This window comes from Callospermophilus lateralis, chromosome 5 (assembly GCF_048772815.1).
Source record: "Callospermophilus lateralis isolate mCalLat2 chromosome 5, mCalLat2.hap1, whole genome shotgun sequence".
Lineage (NCBI taxonomy): Eukaryota > Metazoa > Chordata > Mammalia > Rodentia > Sciuridae > Callospermophilus > Callospermophilus lateralis.
Window position 1 is genome coordinate 113,529,516 of NC_135309.1, and position 20,850 is coordinate 113,550,365.

The following is a 20,850-nucleotide window of genomic DNA, read 5'->3' on the forward strand; positions in this document are numbered from 1 at the left end:
TGCTCCATATTCCTGGCTGGTATAAGAGCATCCGGGCCACCTCATTAGATATTTATTGAACACCTCAGACCTCCTGGGCCTTTCTAAATGACCACCTGGTTTCTAAAGCCCTATGGATACAGATACCCAACAATACCACTCATTTGAACTATAAACCCATGTTATCTAATCTACTGAGTTGTGTCCCGTAATTGATAGGCCTATTGTTGAAAATCTTACTAGTTTGGGGCAAGAACATCCTTTTCCTCTATCCTTTTTGCATAATTTCATCTTGCCTTTTTATTTAATATTCTTTTCATCTTTCCTTAAAAGTCCTTTCCTAGTTAAAAAAAAAAAAAAGAAAGAAAGAAAGAAAGAAAAAGAAAGGGAAGCAAAAGCATAAAGTCCTTACCTAGAAGGCACCTACAAATTTACAGCTTGCTTTTTGTTGTTATTGTTTTTAGGAGAAAACAAAACAAAATAAACTTCTACCTAAAACACACAAGAAAAAAGACCAAGCCCATCCAAGTTTAATGGCACTTTCAGTATTAATATCACTGGCATGGAACCAAAGCAATAAAATCAGATTATGTTCCCCCCCCACCACCACCAAAAAAAACCTATAAAACAAATGGTATTAAAGTGAAAGTTCCCAATCTCCTCCAAACTTGTGATCCTGGATCTTACACAATTTATGTGCCACTGTTTAGAAGCTTGCAGCAAAAGATGGTCCTTTCTGTGTTTGTCAGGCTATCATTTAATGCGGAACCTATTCACAGTAGTAGACATGTGGAATTTATCTCCTCTTTCCTACAAGGAAACACCCAGAGAAAACATTGCCCACTCATTAGCTCTGCAGTTGTGAGGGAGAAGGGAGAAAAAAAGCAGGCACTTACAGAAACGGTAGAACTGGGTGTGTTTGTCCCATAGCCAGAGGAGGGGAGGGAAGCCAAGGACCAGCGGCGTCCATCAGACCTATGGAGAAAGGGAAGGTCAGCTCAGGCCAGCACTGGAGGACTGCTACATGGCAACCCCAGGGAAACCCAGAATTTTTAGTCAAATGAATGACACAAACATAATCTGTGAGGATGTGGAAATGCTCAACCACGGTCAGGGTAAACAAACACTATACAGCACGTTGAATTTTATTTAAATGGAATCAATACACCCAAACAAGTAGAAAGTGAATGGGTTGATCCATAGTATTGATCTCTCACTAATACACTTTGACAAAATGAATACCAGGGATAATTACAATGATCAGACTCAGCAAATTCAAATGAATACAAACAGAAGTGGGGAGGAAAAGCACTCACATCTGGGAACTAAAATCCAGGCCTGTAATCTTTGCAAGAGCCTAAATTCCACCATGGAACCAGAGTCTGTGGGGGAAGTTCAGGGCTTCCCTAGCACTTTCCACTTAGTATTTTTAAGGGAACATTTTCTACTCATCACACCTAGGGAAGCGGGGAGCAGTAGGCTCAGAGCTGGCTCAACCTTCAAGGGGCAAATAACTTCACTACTAAGTAATTGACTGCCTTTGAGCTCAGAACCTCTGTAGGGTTAATGCCCAGTGATTGAAAGTGACTTGGCTTCACCAAGTGTCCACCCATTGCAGTTTCTGAGCATGCAGCCTAGCTATGGCCAGTGACTGGGGCAGGAAAAAAAAAAAAAAATTCTGCCCTAGTAACAGAGCCAAATGCAAAGAATAAAGTCATCTGCTTTAGTTTTAGAGGTAAAGCTGTCAGGAACCTTGATGAGAGTAGTTTTTATCTTCAAATGGTAGTAGGACAGTGGCTTCTGAGGTGGACTAGAGTTATGAATTAGAGTCACTTATACAAGGGCCTAAGATGAATTCATGCAGTGGTATAGATACTACCACTAACAGGGCAAGGTAACACCAGAAGGCAAATTTTCTGAAATCTTCGACATTCTGGAACTATTAGCAATTTTATTATCAATTTCAAGTAAGACCGTACCCCCCAAATTATAAAATATTGTGGAAACAAACACATGCAAATTTGCACAGGGGAAAATTAGGAAAAACACATTTTATAAAGAGGGTTATTGTATTCTTAGATGCTGTAGCAAATGCAGATTTTTTAAAAAATAATCCAAGACTATATTAATTTACTAAAGGAAAGAAAAGAATAGGTTAAATTTACCAGAAACATATTCCCAATAAGTTTAAATCAGGGAATTCAACAGCATTAGACTTTGAGAAACCACAATTAGATGTTTATATAAAAAGCTGACCTTTTAGCCTGGTATTCAAAGGAAATATTATCATAGTAACAAATGTTACTGAAATAAAGGCAAATGGTCTACAAAGACAAAATGGAGAAAATCAAGTGGACAAATCACAGAACTACCACAACGTTAAGATTTTGGTGAAATTTACCTGTCATTTCTGTGACCGTGATTGGAGTACAATTGAATCAAGTATGTTAAAAAAAATAAAAGAAGAAGCAAAATGTTTGTAAATACATACTGGGTAAAAGGAATTGGGAAAACTAAGTTATATAATGTTCAAGAACATTTTTTAAACAATTGAAAATATTAAAGGTTTAAGAAGAAAATAATTATAATAATATAAAGATATCCAACTATATCAGTTAAATGGATTCAGGTTCACCTCATCATGCCTATACTTTATATTTCAAATATTTCCAATTTGGAAAAGTAAGAAAAAGATATGATTTTAAAAGAATTATTCAGTCCATTTAATAGCAATTATCAGAAACTAGTCTCTGGAAAGAGTGAGGGGCACAATTTCCCCTACTATGATTTTGTTTTGTGATTCATTAACTCTGCTTTCCCTCAGGTAACAACGAACATATTTCAGATGGATGAACAATTCCAAGAGGAGACATGTTCTTATTAACTCTGAAGCATAAATTACATTTGCTTAGTCCAGAAAACACACAGCTAGAAATATGTTTAAACAAGAAGGTGTTCAGTACTCTGTACAGCCATCAACCAGAAATAATTTATGTCTCATAAAGTTCCCTAAGTTGTCCATATCTATTTACTCAAATGGAGCAAAAGGACCATTGCATTTTCATTACCATGACAACCACACATCAGGAGTTACTATATATGCTGTATTCAGTACTTAAGAGAGAACATGCTCCCTTTTCAAGAAAGCTATCATAGGAGTGCAATTTGGATTCTACTAACAATGTTGTCTTTTCTTTGCAGTAGCTACCAATAAAACATTATCTGAAGACATGACTACATTCTTGCCAAACAACAAGGCTTTTTTGAAGAATCTTTATTTGTGGGTGAAAATTTCAATGCTACATTAAAGGAAAAAGTAAGAAGGAAAAACATCTAATGGAAACATAGGATACAAAGAAATCGGCCATAAAATAAAATCATCATTTCAACACTACTCACAAAATTTAGATTTAAAAATGCACAACAATGAAAGAATGAAAAGCTCTATCAATCAGGCTCTTTCAATTGAATGAAGAGAAAGCAAATTTCTGTCTTTGTTTAATTGTTATAGTCAACTGGGGTAATATATTGTATATTCTACTTGATGCAGGAATAAACTGAACTATACTGATGTAATATAACCAACTAAAATCAAGAAAGAATTTTGAAACAGGAACTAGGAAGTTGCATTGGTCAAAAGTGCTATCATGTTCTGAATTCAGCAACCAAACCTGTTCTTGTAAATTGCTGTGGAAATATATTCTGCGATTTAACCTGGCAAATAACAACTAGGCAACTAGGAGAGACCCCTAGCATTTATTCAAGGGCATTAGATTTCCAATGGAAGTGAAAGTAATGTAAACCTCTGTAACTTCCACAAAGCCCGACCATTATTACAAGGGAGGAAAAAAGGGAGGCGGAGGAGTAATTTACAATTAGATGGATTGAGCATCATCAGTACAGGTTGAGCATCCTCTTCCAAAATTCTTGGGACCACAAGTGTTTCAGATTTGGAAACTTTTTTGTCAAATATGTATATAAGCTTTAACCTTGAGCATCCCAAATTCCTCAAATCTGAAACTCTTTAGAGTATCATGTTCCTGCTCAAAAGTTTCAATGGCTCTCAAGAAGTTTCAGAATTTTGAGATTCTGGATTTTGGATTTGCAGATTAGGGATACTGAACCTGTGTTACAATTAGCAGTATGAAAATGTTTCCTTGTCCCAGATAAAATCTGTGATATTATGATGCTCATTTTTTATTGTTTTTAAACCTGAGTATTTAAAATTAACTTGATAAATTTGCTCTTGAATCTGGGTTAGAAAATATGGAAAAGAAGTGTGCATCGTCATATTTTACAGTGTGTAATTAAACTATTATAGGAGGTGTCTATCAATGAAACAAATAAGGTCAGAAAAGATTAATTAGCCTGACCTTCATTCTTCACCCAAGAATAGTTTTTAAAATACAGCAATATTTCCTCTATTGGTCTAAATTCATAAGAAAATAAAATGTGTGAGTCTTAAAATGGCATTTTTTTTTTTTAAAGGCTCAGAAATTCACAGCAACAGTGACCCTGGATAAAATCTCCATGCTTCCTAAATGAAAATCAACTCCAAAATTGAAGAGGAAGACTCCCAGATGATAAACAGCCAATTTGAATCTTCATAACCAATACAGAGTTCTGTTTACCTGAATAAATGTTTAAGAAGATGATCACTCACGTCATAATCTAAATTAATACTTTTTGAAGAGTGTGGAGGGAATTCCAGCTGGAAGTTCATTCAAAATGAACCAGAGGTCTCCTGTGATAATCCCCTGTCACGGTTTATGGTTTGTCAAAAAATAACATGCTTTGGGGTTTGTGTTTTTTTTTTTTCAAAGCACAGAAACCAGATTCATCTGTCCTTTAGTCACCCACTTCATTATTAGATTCTCTTCATTTTTATAAATCTGGTAGGATTAAGAGGCTATGGTTTCTGTCATGTTTTAATGCATGCTGCAATGAGATTTGCATTTTTCTTATTAAAGTAATTAAATGCATTCCCCCCACCTTTTTTAGAGGTCTGTTTGTTTATTTTTAGAGGATTCTTTCTCCCACATGGAATAGTAGTACTAAAATGAATTAATATTCACTGGACAAGAGGCTTCCTGGGACACAGTTAGTTTTCATGTTTTCTTTACAGTACTTAAAATGAGAAACTAAAAGAAGTTGAAATTAAGGGAAGATTATGGTGTGGAGTCGTTAAGATCATTGGGGATTGTGGGGTTTTGTTTGTTTCTTGTTGCTTTTGTTTTTTTTTTTAGATGGAGATGGAGTTTCACTATGTTTGCCCAGACTGGCCAGTAACTTGCAATTCTCTTGCCTTAGCCTCCAAAGTCACTGGGATTATAGGAGTGAGCCACTGTGACCAGCTGAGATGATGTCTTAATTATTCTTATATCATCCCCACAGCGGGAAACATATAGACATTTAACATATGATGGGAAATGATTAAACTAATGAAAGAACAAACATTTCTTTTTGGCTTGAGGCTTAATGAAATCTTAATTATACGGAATTTAGATAATGCTGCAAACATATCCTTTCCTCTGGATTCTTCAATAGAAAATGTATCACATGCTGACAAAGAGCAGTGAGCATATTGTAAGTTTTGCTGATTAGTAATATAGGTAGGAACAAATGCAGTTTTTAATTTACTTATATGAATTTATTAAGTGCTACTTTAATCTCCTTCAGAATATACCCAGGAATCTGAGGAAATTTTAGCAAATATCTAAGACATTCAGATAATAAACCAAATTTATCCTGAACATTCAGAGACCAGACTCAAGGGGCATTTTTCTTTCACTGTGTTCTTCCTGAACAGAGAAGGACAAGTTAAGTAAGTTAAGAGGGTGAAGTACACTGATTGCACCTGTAGAATAGGAGGACATGGCTGAGTATACTCCTCTGACAGGGTTATACCATTGTCGAAGACGATCCCTGCAAAGGCTGAATATTAGATCCTTCAGAGCAATAATATTTCCTCTTCACTCACTGCCCAAAAGGAGATGTATCTCTTTAATATCCCACGTCCCATTATGAACATGATCACAAGAGAAAACAAAACCCTCTATGATCCACATATGTTTTTTTTTTTTTTTCCTTCAGGGGGGATTACTACACTGCTGACTTAATGCTCCCCCCAAATATAGAAGCATCTCAGAGCTTACACTTTGTGGTCCCAAGAAAGCCATTTTTAGAAAAACTATTCAATATGGACAACAAAAAAAGTTGCACTATGACACAGATTAGTGAAACCTCTATAATTTAAGCTCAGATAATTCAGGAATAACCTGTTGACCACCAATCATGTACAAGGCATGTATTAGGGATGAAAGAAAAGAGAGAAAGTATAATTTCCTGCCCTCACTGGGATAGCTCCATTTGATGAAGGACCAAAAAGGGACTTCAAATTCCAAAGTAAGGTGGAATTCATCAATAAGGCCTTATGTGACAACCAGTGAGACCTCAAGAGCAGGAGGGGAGGGGGAGGGGGAGGGGACTGGAAATGGAATTCTCCATATTACATAAATAACTCACAAGAAGTTCTTACCTCCGTGCAAATGAAAAATGGGCTGAGGCACTGGGGGAGAAATTTCTTGGACTATCTTGAGGGCTATTTCCTAGAGAGAGAGAAAAGAGAAAACTTTACAAGATTTTGGTTTTTATACCATTATCCACATGTAGAATCTTCTTTCCTTAGTTATAAGTTCCTTTACATTTTTGTAAAATGTCCTTTCCCCTTATAATATACTTTTGGTTTTACCTGGAGTACGTTTTGGAGGAGTAGTGCCTGAGTTCCAGCAGAGCTTTCCATGTGTGCAAGATAAATGAATACACAGTCACCCATATCACCAACTGCAGTCTTCCACACATTTAATAATCTAAAGATTTGGCCCTATAGACTAGTGAATATCTAAATGTCTGGGTTGTAACCCTCTAGATGCTAACATTTCAAAGAGCAGATTGGGCAGGTACACGTTTCAATTTGGAGGTACTTCTATTTGGGGAGACCACCTTAGTAAAATGTCTTAGTTCTTGAAAGCAAATGCTCAAAGTGCACATTTGAAATGTGTGTGTGTCAGGCCTAGTTATAAAATACTAGGAAGAATCCAGCCCCCTGGATGTATTTCTGAAATGACCCAGATCTATCCTTGCATTGCTAGAGGGGTCCAGCAGGATTATTCCTTGTCAATATTTTCTTCAACAATCTCTCTGCTCCTAAGCAGCTGGAGCTTGACTGGCCAGGTGGCCTCTAAAAGCCATAGCCACACAGAGACTGGCAGCACATATCTTCCCAAGTTCTTTGGAGGCAGAGGAGAGCACTGATTGCTCACTAGAAGGAGGGCAGCTCCTTTGGGGCTTGTTACTTTCTCTATTAGCCCACTCAACCTGCTACTGATCATTGAGAAAGCTTGGCAGGCAGCTGGCGAGGGCAAGTTCAGGACACTCCAGACCACCCTGTTTCTCTCTGCATGTTTAATTAGATTGGTGGAACTGACTGAGGACCGCCTGGGACTAGAGTTGATTTCAGTGAGGAGGTGAGGAAAGGCTACAAAGTTAGCCTGTATATTCTTGAAAAATGACTGATAAATCTGGAAATATGTTCCATCCCCCATCAGCAAGCCCAGTTGCCACAGCACTGGTTTCTTAGTGAAATGAAAATTGTAATTAGGTGTAAGGAACAGAAGATTTCACATTAAAGTCAGTACCTGACTGTAAAGGAAAACAACCTATTACCAGTGGGTAGAAAGAATAGACTAACACATTAAGGAGGCTAAGTTTATGGTTACCTTGAGGACTTCTGGACTAGCTGCATCTCTACTGAAATTTTTCAATTAACTTAGGGTTGCAAATTTTATAGTGATGTCTTCAACAGATGCCATTAACTTTATGACAGATACTACAATCAAAGCTATTCAATGGGGGAAGTGCTGAGATGCCCAATTCTTTATGGATAGAGAATCAAGAAACATTTTTCCCCCTACTGCAATAAAATTTATTATGTCTTTGCATCTGGTGTTCCTTGGACCCTTGGAGAAATGGGTTTTGCTTTTGCCATCTATTAATCCAGGATTCATTTTGTCCATTAAGCTACACTGCTAAATTAAGTTATTTTGACTCCTCTCAATAGCTTTCATTCCTCCCCCCTTAACTTAGCTTTTTACTCTTTATATTCCATAAAAGATCTCAATAATTTCAAGATAGCTAAAAAGTTTTGCTTCCTATGGGGAATAGTCTAATGCCAGAAATCTTTGAATAGATTTTTTTTTATTTGAGAGAAATATTCACTTTGCTCATACACCATATAAAGCAAATTACCAGTAAATTATTAGGAGTAACAAAACTACTACTTGTTTGAAGCCAAGATATTTTGAGAACAGACCTGGCTACCTCATTCACTTAGAATGAAATATAAGACCAAGAAAAACTGGCTGCAAATTCTTAGCTTGTGTTTTTTGTAAAGAAAACACCACCATCCCTGGAGATTTGAATGTAATCAATTAGAGAGCTCATTAAATATTTTTACAAATCTGGAGAAAGAAGAAACAAGGAATTAATTTACAATCTTTTTCACTTTTAGAGATTTTTAGTCAGTGGTTCCCAGAAAACCATGTAACATTTTACAGTACATGGTAACCCATCCCATTGAAGATGGATGGGCAGAGAGATGGATATAAATGCAGCACAATTAAAAAAAAAATAAAGAGGAGGAGGAGGAAAAAGAAAAGATGGCTGTCATTAGCCATCTCTCATGTTCTGATTTTGCCTTAACATCTTGGGGTTCCTTTCCTGGTGTATTGATTTAATCTTTTCCTCTTACCTACTTTTTTTTTTTTTTAAATTGCTACTATTTAACTTTTCTTATTTAAAAATAAATGAGGGGGGGGGGGATAGGAAGGGTAGCAGAATACAATAGACACTAGTATGGCCCTATGTATAACCGTGGCTGTATAACCAACGTGATCCTGCAATCTGTACACGTGGAAAAATAAGATTACGTACCCCATTTGAATCAAATGTATGATATTGTCAAGATCATTGTAATGTTTTGAGCAACTAATAAAAAAGTTTAAAAGTCAATCAACCAATCAATTACACAATTTAACCCATTAATTATATTTTCTATATTCTCCATCTATAATCTTTTTTCTGAATTCACTTCTAATAACCAAAGCATTATCAGGTATATTTCATTAGCTTTAGCTCTGTCAACATATCCATCTAAAAGATATCAAAAGCCAAACATAAGGAAAGTTATCTTCCTCTATGTATGTTTTGCAAAGTTTTCTCTCATTGCACAGGAATAATTTTCTATCAAAGATTTTTAGGCCTAATGTCTACACCTATATATTGTATAATATCTGAAAAACCTCCCTCACTATGAACAAATCCTTGGTTACCAATTCATTGCTATAAAATCTAAATTTGTAGTGTCTTCCCCATTATATAAATGTTACATACATATCTAATTCTACTACTGCTGTAGAACCAACCCCAAATTTCCACATCTTCAACTTCAAGGTTGCAGACCTATCTGTATGATCTCAATAATACGGATCATTCTTTTTCTCAGGATTGAAAAGCTAAGCTGAAATGAAAATATGCATAGCATACACAGAGGCATGTGTTGCTTAAGGACTAGACACGTTCCGAGATGTGTTGCTAGGCAATTTCATCATCCTGTGAACATTACAGGATGTACTTAAACACATGAGGGGGTATCCACATCACCAGGTGATGAAATCTTATGAGTCCACTGTCAATGTTTTGGTAGTACAGTCAATAGGATTTGCTGAAAAATGGAGTTGGTTAGAATGAAGGGGAAATAATGCTATGTAGTGCATGATTACATTATCAAGACTCTGCAGAGTCATGGATAGTACAGAAAATGATGAGAATGATGTGGACTAGAGTACCTATAATTCCTTATGGACAAGAGACTATAGCTCAATTTAAGAGCAGTTCAGCAAGTTTTAGATAAGGGGAGAAAGAGAAGGAGATTTCTGGGAGGTCACAAGCAACCTAAACAGTAGGGAGATAAAAGAGACAGGGTTACTGGATGAAGAAAATTCATACTGGTAAAGTGAATAAGATTTAAGCTGTGTTTATGCAGGAACTTAAGAGATGTCTGAATGCAAGGGAGAGGTGACACAGGTTTTCACCTGGCATGAGTGGGGTAGACAAAGGAGCATCAGAAGAGAAAAAGCTAGATCAGGCAGGTCAGGCAAAGAGAAAGAATATTGTGGTGGGCAGACCAAGGGTGATTGGTGATGGATTAGAAATCAGTGATGAAAAAAGAGTATATACTACAAGTGAGTGGCATCTCCAGTGCGGTGGGGACTGAGAGAACAGAATGACAAACCCAACAATCTGGAATCTAGAGAAAGCAAAGTTGTGGTGGTAAAAGAGGAAAAGGGTAAATGAGCCTTTTTGTAGACTTCTGTACCACATGTAACAAAAAATTCCATTTTTCTTAGGGAAAAATTATAAGACTAGCAGAATAGACAAATAGATGTCAATCTGTGAAGTCTGTTCTTATTTGAAATAGAAATTGATTTCTGCTTGGTCTCTGAAGATTTAGTGACACTGTTTTGTTATACAATGATCAAAATGCTGCTAACAGAACAGATAAAATTATAAAGCATGCCATCTATATTGTTAATGCAGAGATGAGGGCCTGACAGTTGCATACATGTGCAGTGCTTCCCGAGGATGAGAGCAAGATGGATTGAAACCAGAGTCCTATACATGACCTTCACTCCTCACAGCACTGCTCTCTGAATTCATCCACCCATCTGCAAAGCAATACCTGAGAGACTCTCAAATGAAAACTGGTGCCAGTTAATTCTCTGCCCATATGTGCAGCACTTGCTTATAACTCAAATCCTGCTGCTCCGGGGATTTGCTGGCTCTTGGATGTTTGAGTGCTAGGATACTTTATAGACTGCTGGTATCACAGTTGATGTTTCTGACCTGGTAAAGTAAGCTTTAGTAGTGGTCAGGTATTACTTAAGTAATTAACTTCATGATCCCTATGGGCAACAGCATGGCTAATACACAACAGTGTATCAAAACCATATTCCACCTAATGGTGCTACACAGGGTGCCTCATTTCAGAGGCAGTTATTGTTAAGAAAGTGATTTCCAGATTAATTAAATTGTTTGATTGCTTTGTAATTAGGTTGGAGAAGTCCCGTGTCTTTGCCACAGTGAAGCAAGCTACAAATCTTTTTAAAAGGCATATGCTCTACTCACTATAGATTATTAATGTGCTTTTAATAGCTGTCTGTGGATGAGATAGTTTCTGATGCCTTGAGTTTCTATCAGGACTGAGGGAATCCAAGAATAATGATAATTACCATTTGAAACTCCTGGTGGATCAAACAGTAAGCCCCCATTTGAACCCTTGTTGTCATTACTTGATAAGCCTCTTAAATTAATTGTGACGTTTCATACCATAACAATCAGAGTATTGTTTCTTATCATTTTGTGGGAGATCCTCAGCAGCATATGGCCACTGTTCAAAATCCTTAAGAGCAAACTTAATCAAACCTAGGATCTCCTTGCAAAATGAATGCCAGCAGATAAAGAGGCTATTGAAACTCTTTTTTAAAAATATTTATTTTTTAGTTCTAGGTGGACACAATATCTTTATTTTGTGTTTTCTCTTAATGTGGTGTTGAGAATCAAACCCAGTGCCTCACGATAGGTGAGCATGCTACCACTTGAGCCACATCCCCAGCCGAGGCTACTGAAACTCTTGCACAGAAACCTCAAAGTGAACAAGCTTTGTAGAATCATGGTTCAAATCATGCTTGAGTCTATCCCAATGAACCTAGACAGGTGACGTGTAAAGACAGCCAGAGATCTTTTCACTTAGACACCTGTCTCAGAAACTGGCTCCACTCCAAATATAATTGTAGAATATTAATTAAACCTGGGCAACTGTTTTGACTCTGAGTAGCCAAGGAAAATCCTTGATTGGCTGTCAATGGCACTGTCCCTGGGTATAGTGTGAAGTGTTCACAGCAGGCCAATGAATAAAAGTAGACTAATACGATTGGGTTTTCAGGTAAAGAGAGAATTATACACAATGGATCAAGGCTTTCTTATAATGTGGGTTCTCTGAATCTCTCGGTTTTCCTGTTTCTGTCTTACTGATCCTTCTATATCCAGCACCATTACTCCCTACTTGACTTATGCAGTCAACAAATATCTATTAAACCTTTATGGAGGGGAATGAGATGATAAAGACCCATCTGGTTATTCTGTGGTCAATGGGCCATAAGCAGGCAAGAATGGAAGAAGCAGGGAGATTACTTAGGAATCCATAGGCATATACAAAGGAGAGAAGATGATGGTTTGTAGGGGGCGGCTGCAGATCTTAGGGACATTTGGGCAGTAGAGCCAACAGAATTTGCTAAAAAATGGGACTGAGTGGAATGGAGCAGGGAGCAAACAAAGAAGGCTTTGTTTTGTCCTAGATTTTAGGACTAAGTGAATGGACAGATGGCAACATTAAAGGAGGAGGGGAAGACTGGGGTTTGGTTTGGGGGTGTGAGAAAAGAGCAAAACTTGATATCTCAATAGGTTGCAGTCTGTCTGTCTTAGGGGGCTTCATCTCAAATATTTTTAAATACATTAAAATGTTCTCATATTGCCAGACATATTGCTATAATCCCAGCAGCTCAGGAGGCTGAGGCAAGGTAGTTCACAAGTTCAAAGGCAGCCTCAACAACTTATTGAGGCCCTAACTTAGTAAGACTGTGTCAAAAAATATATAAATAAATAAATAAGGGCTAGGAATGTGACTCAGTGTTTAAGTTCCCTGGGTTCAGTCCCCAGTACCATTAATTAATTAATTAAGGTGCTCACATTCCACATTATTACAATTTTATATAATAACATTACATTTAGTTGCAGTTCTCATAGGTAATATTTATATTACCTAAACACTTAAAAATTCTGTTAGTTTTCTATTTTTATTTTAGAGCAAATAATGTTTTGTTTTCCCCACTTCAAAGTATTTAGTGCCTAATGAACTGAATGGCAATAGTGCTAGGAAACATTTGTAGGGAAGAAGTTTTTTGTAGGTTAAATATTAAAGTTTGAATAATAATTCCAATTTTTCTGTCTCCTGTCACCACAGGTAAAAGTGAATGGCATATAATGATATGTATATTATATTCCATTTCTCTCTTCTCACTAATTTACAATTCTAAATGCCAATAAAGGATAAACCCTGGTTACATGTGTAGATACACAAAAAGTGTATTTTGAGTTCTCAGTGCCTAACCTAGTCCCTGTTGCATAGTAAACTAGACACACATTGGTGTTTTTTTTCCTAATGCAATAATTAAGAATTAAGTTCTTTACTCATAGAGCTTTGAGTTACTGGCTAGAAGAGATTAAATAGGTGAGCAAGATGCAAAGAGCTAAAAATCTGCTGGCAGAAGCAGATATGCATATCACCAACTTCAGACTCATCTTGCAAAACCAATTCTGAATCCTTACTCATGTGAAAAAAGAAATTTTCCTAAACCAAAGCTCTTAAATATATCAAAATGACTTAAAAACAACCTTTCAATCATAATAGCATACATAAAATGTATTGTTTCACAAGAGCCTAATAAGTGTACCTGTAATGTTTTCTAAGGAATGACTGATGAGGTTATATGATGGAAAACACATAGGAAGTGGGAGAGACACACACTAAAGGGTCAATTTCTGTGTCGTGAGACTCTCATGGATGTCTATTGTCTCAGTTTCACGAAGCCATTCCCCTGGAATTTGTGTACTGTATTGAAATGCAGTGGCACTGACACGAATCCCTTGGAGATGTGTTATAATGGGTTCTTGAGAATGTTTTAGCTTTTCATTGACCCTTCCTTATTACTCTGAATTGATGTCACATCTCAAGGTGATCCTGAGTAAAGACTGGTGAATGTCAAGAGTAATGAAGAAAGTTGATTTTTAGTTGTATGTTTTCCTCCCATCTACAGTAATTCATTTTCCCAGCAGCAGACGAGAGATTACTTTTACCCTTTGTTGAAAGTTACTGAGTAGCACAGCACTGTAAGGTCAGGAAAGGGGAGGTAGGAACACAGCCACTATAACAGATCTTCCTAAATTGCATGTGATTATATGAAACTTGATTCATTCTATCACTCTCAGATCATTAATTAGTCTCTGAACCTGAATAGTTAAAGAATATAACAACTTGTAGATGTTATTATTTTTTTTTTCTATTTTACACAACGGGATTTCAATTCCTTAACATAATTAGATACAAAGAATTTCCCTTTTTACCTAGAAGAGTGGGGGATGTTATCAGGAAATTGGTTCTTCTTAGACTGCTTCAATTGCTGAATAATTCCATTTCAGGGAGGAAGAATTTAAATGAAATGCTGCATTATCCATATGACTTCCTAAATGTAATATAAAGGTATTTTCAATTATAAATCTCTTCCTGTCAGCTCCTTAGTTAAAAAGTAAATACTAAATTTAAGGTGGTCCTACTTAAATTGTAAATGCTCCTTTGGCCTCTGGTATAAAGGAAATTTATTTGAAAGAAGCAAGCTATATATGAGGGGGTTTTTCCTTTAAATAATCATTTTTCAGTTTCTAAATCCAAAACCTGTTCAGGCTTAAAATAATCAAAGACATTCAATCCCTACTGCTTCATAATGAAATAATAAGTAATGAGCCAAGAATCTGACCAATAAAAATTCTGAGGTTCAGCTCCCACAAACCATGCAGGAGATCTTGGAAATCCCTGGCTCTGAGGCTCTTTCTCCTCTTATATTTTTCTCATACTCTTTCCTTACATTCTCTTAGATCAAAAACAGTTCTCAACCTAGACTGTGTGAAAATCAACTGGGCAGCTATAAAAATGCTTACGTTCAGTCTCTGCCTGAACCCTTTAAAGGAAGGGCCATTACTGGGCAGAGTTGAGAACCACAGTGTTAGAACCTCCTTGTGTCCTGTAAATCATATCCTGAACTTGCACTTGCCCCTTATAGTTCTTAATACTGAAGTCTTGGAATTTTCTTTTGCTTGCCCATTTCTTCCTAAACTCAATTTCCCAAACTCCTTGTCTCAGGCACACAAGCTTAATGTCCCTTTTATACATTTCCCTGCCATCTCACACACATTTTAGTATTCTGAACTTCCTTTACCATCAACTCAAATAAATAATATCCTAACACGCCAACACTACAAAATCCCACCTGACCACAGGTATCCTCTGGGGTTATAGCAAGGTATAGCATTCCCCATGAATAAGGGACAATCATTTCAAGACCCCCAGTGAATGCCTGAAGCCACAAATAGTAACAAAACCTACACACACATACTTTTTTCCTATACATATATAACTCATGATAAAGTTTACTTTATAAATTAGGCACAATAAGAGATTACCAATAACTTTTATCTCAGCAGCATGTTTTTTTTTTTTTCCTTATTAAGTAGAGAACTTTCATCTTTTCACTTAACGAAAAGTCTTTATGGCTTTTCTTTGGCTTATCTGGATTGCTGGCATTACTACTCCAGTGTTTGGGGCTATTGTTAAGTAAGATAAGCTTTAAACACAAGCACTGTGACACCGTAGACAATCTAAAATATGAGATGGTCACTAAGTGCCTAATGGGTGGCTGTATATACAGTGTGAATACAGGTAGCATATACAATGTGGATATGCTCAACAATGGGGTGGTCCATATCTTCGGCAGGTTGGAGCAGGACAGATGGAGATTTCATCATGTTATTCAGAACATTGATTTAAAACATATAAATTGTTACTTCATGAATTTCTATTTAATATTTTTGGACTGAAGTTGAACATAGATAACCAAAACCATGGGAAACAAAAACCTGGGATGAAAAAGGGATACTATTGTACAAAACTTTCCACACATAAGTCTTATTGCTGCTTTCTTCTGAACTCAGTCATCTCCACAATTTCTCCCTTCCTTTACAATGGGAACATCCACCATACCCCCAAATTTCTTTAAAAGCCTAACACAGACAGGAAAACATTCATTAGCCATAATCTTGCTTACAGTTTCACTCTCAACTTTAATCATCTGTCTGTTCAAATCAGTTTTCATTATAATCAGTACATAATAATACATGAATAAAATATTTAACTTAGATTTGTGCATTTCATGCTTTCATTTCTTAATAGGCAGAATGCCTATGATTGGATCCATGCAATACTAGAACATTTAAAACTCTCAGGTAAGTTAAAATCAAGGCATTGAGACTCAATTCAACAAGTAATTATCAGAAGCAAAATTAAGATCAATTACTTTAATATCTGTAATCATTCCTTTTTGCAGAAAATACACATACACAAGGTTGTGTCCATCCAGGTCTCCATTCTGATTATATTCTCTCTGTGCCTTGTCCATGACAGTTTTAGTAAATAATCCCCAAGTAACTCATGAGTGTGGTGAGGGAATCTTGTATTCTGAAATTCTGTATGCACAAATGTCAATCTTTGGAGAAACATTATCTTATGGAGTTCACATCAAATCCTTCAGATATTTGGGGGTATGTGGAGGTAGAGAAAACAGTTGTGATTACTCTTCAAGAGCATGATAGGGTCTTTAAGTTCTTTTTCGAGTGAAACACTAGGTGCATATTTGGGGATTCTAAATTATTTGGCAGCATTTATCAAAAGTCAATATATGATGAATACTCTCTAGGCCCAGAGTCAAAGACAAATGATACCTGAGGCTTTTTTTTTTTTTTCAAGTGATGTTGATGGTGACAATGAATGAAGGGGGACCCTGACAATTCCCGAGAGAGTGTCTAAGCCAGAGCTTTGTATTCTAAATACTCCAGGAATCAGATACAGCCTATGACTGTGGGTGTCAGGTGAGGTATCCCTGTAAGGTAGGTAGTACAGAGGAAAGTACTGCTGCATTTTCTTCTTTTTTGGTCTGCCAGAAAAGAAGAAAATGGTATGGCAGACCTTTAGCAGCCTTGGTGAAAGAAGGATGAATCACATCATCCCCTGACCATGAGGATCTCACACACCAGGCAGAGAAGACAGACCCAACAGATCACAATGGGCCTCTGTGCTTCTGGCAGAATGTGTAAACAGAGGAAGTCCTGAATTCAAAAGGGAGAACCATGGTGCCTTCACAGGAGGAACCTTCAATCTGAGTTCTAAAGGAAAGTGGTAGAACTATAGAAGTAAAAGGAAAGGATATTTTGAGGCAGAGGAACCTGAATAAGCAAAGGGACAGTCCCAGAAGTGAGCATCACACTTACATATACTTTGATTTGTACTATAAAAACAATTATATGTACATGGAAAAGAAAATTCAAACAATTCAAGTAGGTATACAATAAAAAATAAAAATCTCCCTTAACCTTTGGTTTTCTTATTTGTTAAAACGTATGTGTGTGCTGGGTATTGAACCCAGGGCCCTGTGCATGCTAAGCACATGCTCTACCAATGACCTACACTTCCAGCCCCTCATTCAAACACTTTTGTGTCACACTCTATTTTAAACTTTGAGCCTCCATTCATTCTTCTATTATTCGGATGTAACTTCTTTGTGAAGGGTTATGTACTTGCCCAGAAACACACATCTATATGCCAGCATGTATTTCATATATAATGCTTCCAAATACTATTGTGACACATATGAGGCTCTATATTTAGACAAAATATAAAATTCTATACTTGTTTTTTCTTAATTACTTATCAGAAATTTTTAAAATTAGTTCCACCTAAATCTCCACCATCCATTAGCACCAAATGACATTCTAATAGAGAATGCACCATAATTTAATCTTATTAATATGTATTTATACTGACATCATTGTTTTAATGATTTAATGTGTATATTCTGAATATGTATGTGATTATATCCAAGAGGTATGTTCCTAGAAGTAGAACTGTTTGTTAATAGCATGGGTACATTTTTTTACTTTGATCTCTATAGCCAAATTGTTCTCCCAACACACGACACTAGATTACATTCTGGCTAGTGGCATATAGGATGCTAATAACTCCCTTCAACCTAGAAAATACGAATTTTTTCCCCCAGATTTTGGTGATTTGACAGATGGCATCACATTATTTGATACACATCTCTTTATTTTCAGCTTTCCTGAGATATAATCACCAAAATTGTATATATTTAAAGTGTACAATGATTTTTGACATAAAAATGTTATGAAATGATTACCCACAGTCAATTAACACATCTCTCATCTCACATGTTCAATTTATTTATTTTTTAACTTTTTGAAGTACTAGGGATTTAACCCAGTGCCTCACACAGGCAAGCACTCTACCACTGAGCCTCAACCCCAGTTCCTTGTATTTTGAGACAGGGTCTCATCAAGTTTCCAAGGTTGGCCTCAAAATGTGATTTTTCCACTTCAGCATCCTGAATAGCCAGAATTACAGGCATGTGCTACCATGCCAGGCTTCACATAAGATTTTGGGAGATGATTTTGAGTGAAGTTGGACAAGTTTAAAACACTGACCTTTTGTGTTTCTTTTTATACAAACTACCTGGTTCACACATATTCCAGGAATTTTCTTGTTAATATTTTTGATATTGAGGCAATTATGTCAATACATTGCAGATGTTTTTTCCCATTTGTTTATTTTATGTCATTTATTGTAACTTTTCTGTGGAAAGGTTTTTTATTAAACTTACCAACCATTTTCCTTTATGGCTGTTATGTTTTGTACCTTATTCAGAAAGGTCTTCTTTACTTGCAAATTACTTTCTGAATGTATCCATGTTGTCTTCTAGTACTTTTATGGTTTCTTTGAAAAAACATGTGAGTTTTGTGTGTATGGGTGTGTGTATGTGTAGCAATGTAGGGTTTGTGTGTATAAAGAAGTAAGGTAGCAGCCCAATTTGCCACTTTCCAAAATGGTCAATTTTTTGACTTAAGACGATTTATCAGCTTGAAAAAATCTGAAGTTCCCCCAATGACTTAAACAAGACACATTTAAAGAATGTGACTTGAAGCCATGGAGGTGAAGTTAGAGAACACCAAGGCAGGGCAGTGAATGGTGAGGGGCACAGATGGATGGAGATCAACTGCAACAGTTGGGGGCCAGCTGGAAATGTCCTTACAGGTAATAGTTCAGGGGATCTTCACCTGGATGTCACTCCTATTTTTATCCAGTACTCCAGGTGGTTCTTGGGCACATTAGAGTTTCAGAATCTGAGCTTTTGAACAATAATCTTAACCTTCACTTCACATTAAAACAACCTATAAATAGCTAGGGAATTCAGAAAACCCCAGAGCCAAAGCCATACAGCAAACCAATTAAATCAGAATAGAAGGGGCATCATCAAGTCATTTTTAAGGCTTCCCAGGTGATTCCAATGTGCATTCAAGTTTCAGACACACTACTCTAGATTCTGCTTCAAAGCTGAGCATGGTGGCACATGCTTGTAATCGCAGCAGCTTGGGAGACTGAGGCAGGAAGATTGCAAGTTCAAAGCCAGCCTCAGAAACTCAGTGAGGCCCTAAGCAACTCAGCAAGACCCTGTCTCTAAATAAAACACACAAAAAAGGACTGGGGATATGGCTCAGTGGTTAAGGGTCCCTGAGTTCAATCCCCAGTACCAAGAAAAAAAAGATTCTGCTTCAAATATATAATATTTCTATTGCATGTATATAAATATGTATTACATAATACATACATAATATAAATAAATACATATATAAAAATTTTAAACAGTTGAACAATTTTAGCTGTTTTGCCCTTACTATGCATCTAAATCCTGGGGTGGGGAGAGTATTTTAAATGATATATAGTGACACCAGGCTAGACATTTGAGATTTCTGATTTAATTGGTCTATGTATTGCTTAAGCGCCACAGGTGATTCTAATGTGCAATTAGGGTTTAGAACAGTACAGATATTCTCCTGCTGCAGAGTGCAGCAGATTCAACCTGAGGATTTGTTACCCACATACTGCTGGGCATGGCCACATTAGTGACTTCACTCCTAAGTCTGCACTGGAGCCTGAGAGTTGGCAGTTTTTACTAGCCTGCTGCTGCTGCTGCTATTCTGGAGAGCAGTTTGGGAACCATGATACTTGGTATGATGAACCATAGAATGTTTTATCTTGAAAGACAATAATAAAGGCCATGTTTTTTTGAGGAGAAATTTGATAGAGGTGTGGCAGAAGAAGGGAAAACATGCAGAAAGAAGCCTAGTTTCCCACTTCTTATAAGTCCTGAACCACTGGCTTTGGACTGGGGGAGAGGGGCCAGCAAAATAGGAGGGGTGTGTAACCAAAGATAATGCTGAGGATTCCATTTGGGTCACTAGGCGGATGATGGTGCTAATCATAGAGAGAACAAACAGAACTGCTGATGATGAATTAGGTGTTGGACAACAGCTGGACTCACAGTGCTGTGGGACACAGATGGAGAGAGTGTCAGTAAACAGAAACACTCCTGTGTTGAGGAGAAGTGTACAGGCCCAAGGTAAATTTGTGGGGAAAATCAGCACACACCACCTGGATTAGAGAGTGCACATCACAAGTAAAAAGTAACAGAGCTTGCAACTCAAGGGATTCCAACAATTAAAATGGATAAGGAAGCCAGGCACAGTGATGTGCAGCCCTAATGCCAGCAGCTCAAAGGTTGAGGCAGGAAGATTGCAAGTTCAAGGCTAGACTCAGTAATTTAGCAAGACCCTAAGCAACTTAACAAGAGTTAAGTTGCCAAATAAATAAATAAATAAAGATGGGTATGCTTTACTGATTCAGCATCCCTGAGTTAATTCCTAGTACCAAAAAAAAAAAAAAAAAAAAAAAAAAAAAAAAAAAAAGAGGAAACAAAAGGTGCCAACAAAGACAGAAATACAGAAGCAAGTATTTTA

General features: G+C 36.8%; 1 protein-coding gene across 6 annotated transcripts in view; it reads right to left on the bottom strand.

Annotated features, from left to right (window-relative positions):
• Positions 1 to 20,850, bottom strand: part of Mast4 (microtubule associated serine/threonine kinase family member 4) — a 552,573-nt gene that overhangs the window by 72,814 nt on the left and 458,909 nt on the right. For all 6 annotated transcript variants that reach the window (XM_076857186.2, XM_076857189.2, XM_076857185.2 and 3 more), the window contains 2 exons: positions 6,518 to 6,587; positions 876 to 954 (listed from right to left, as the gene is read on the bottom strand). In XM_076857186.2, coding sequence (XP_076713301.2) covers positions 876 to 954; positions 6,518 to 6,587 — 149 coding nt within the window. The remainder of the gene's footprint in view (positions 1 to 875; positions 955 to 6,517; positions 6,588 to 20,850) is intronic.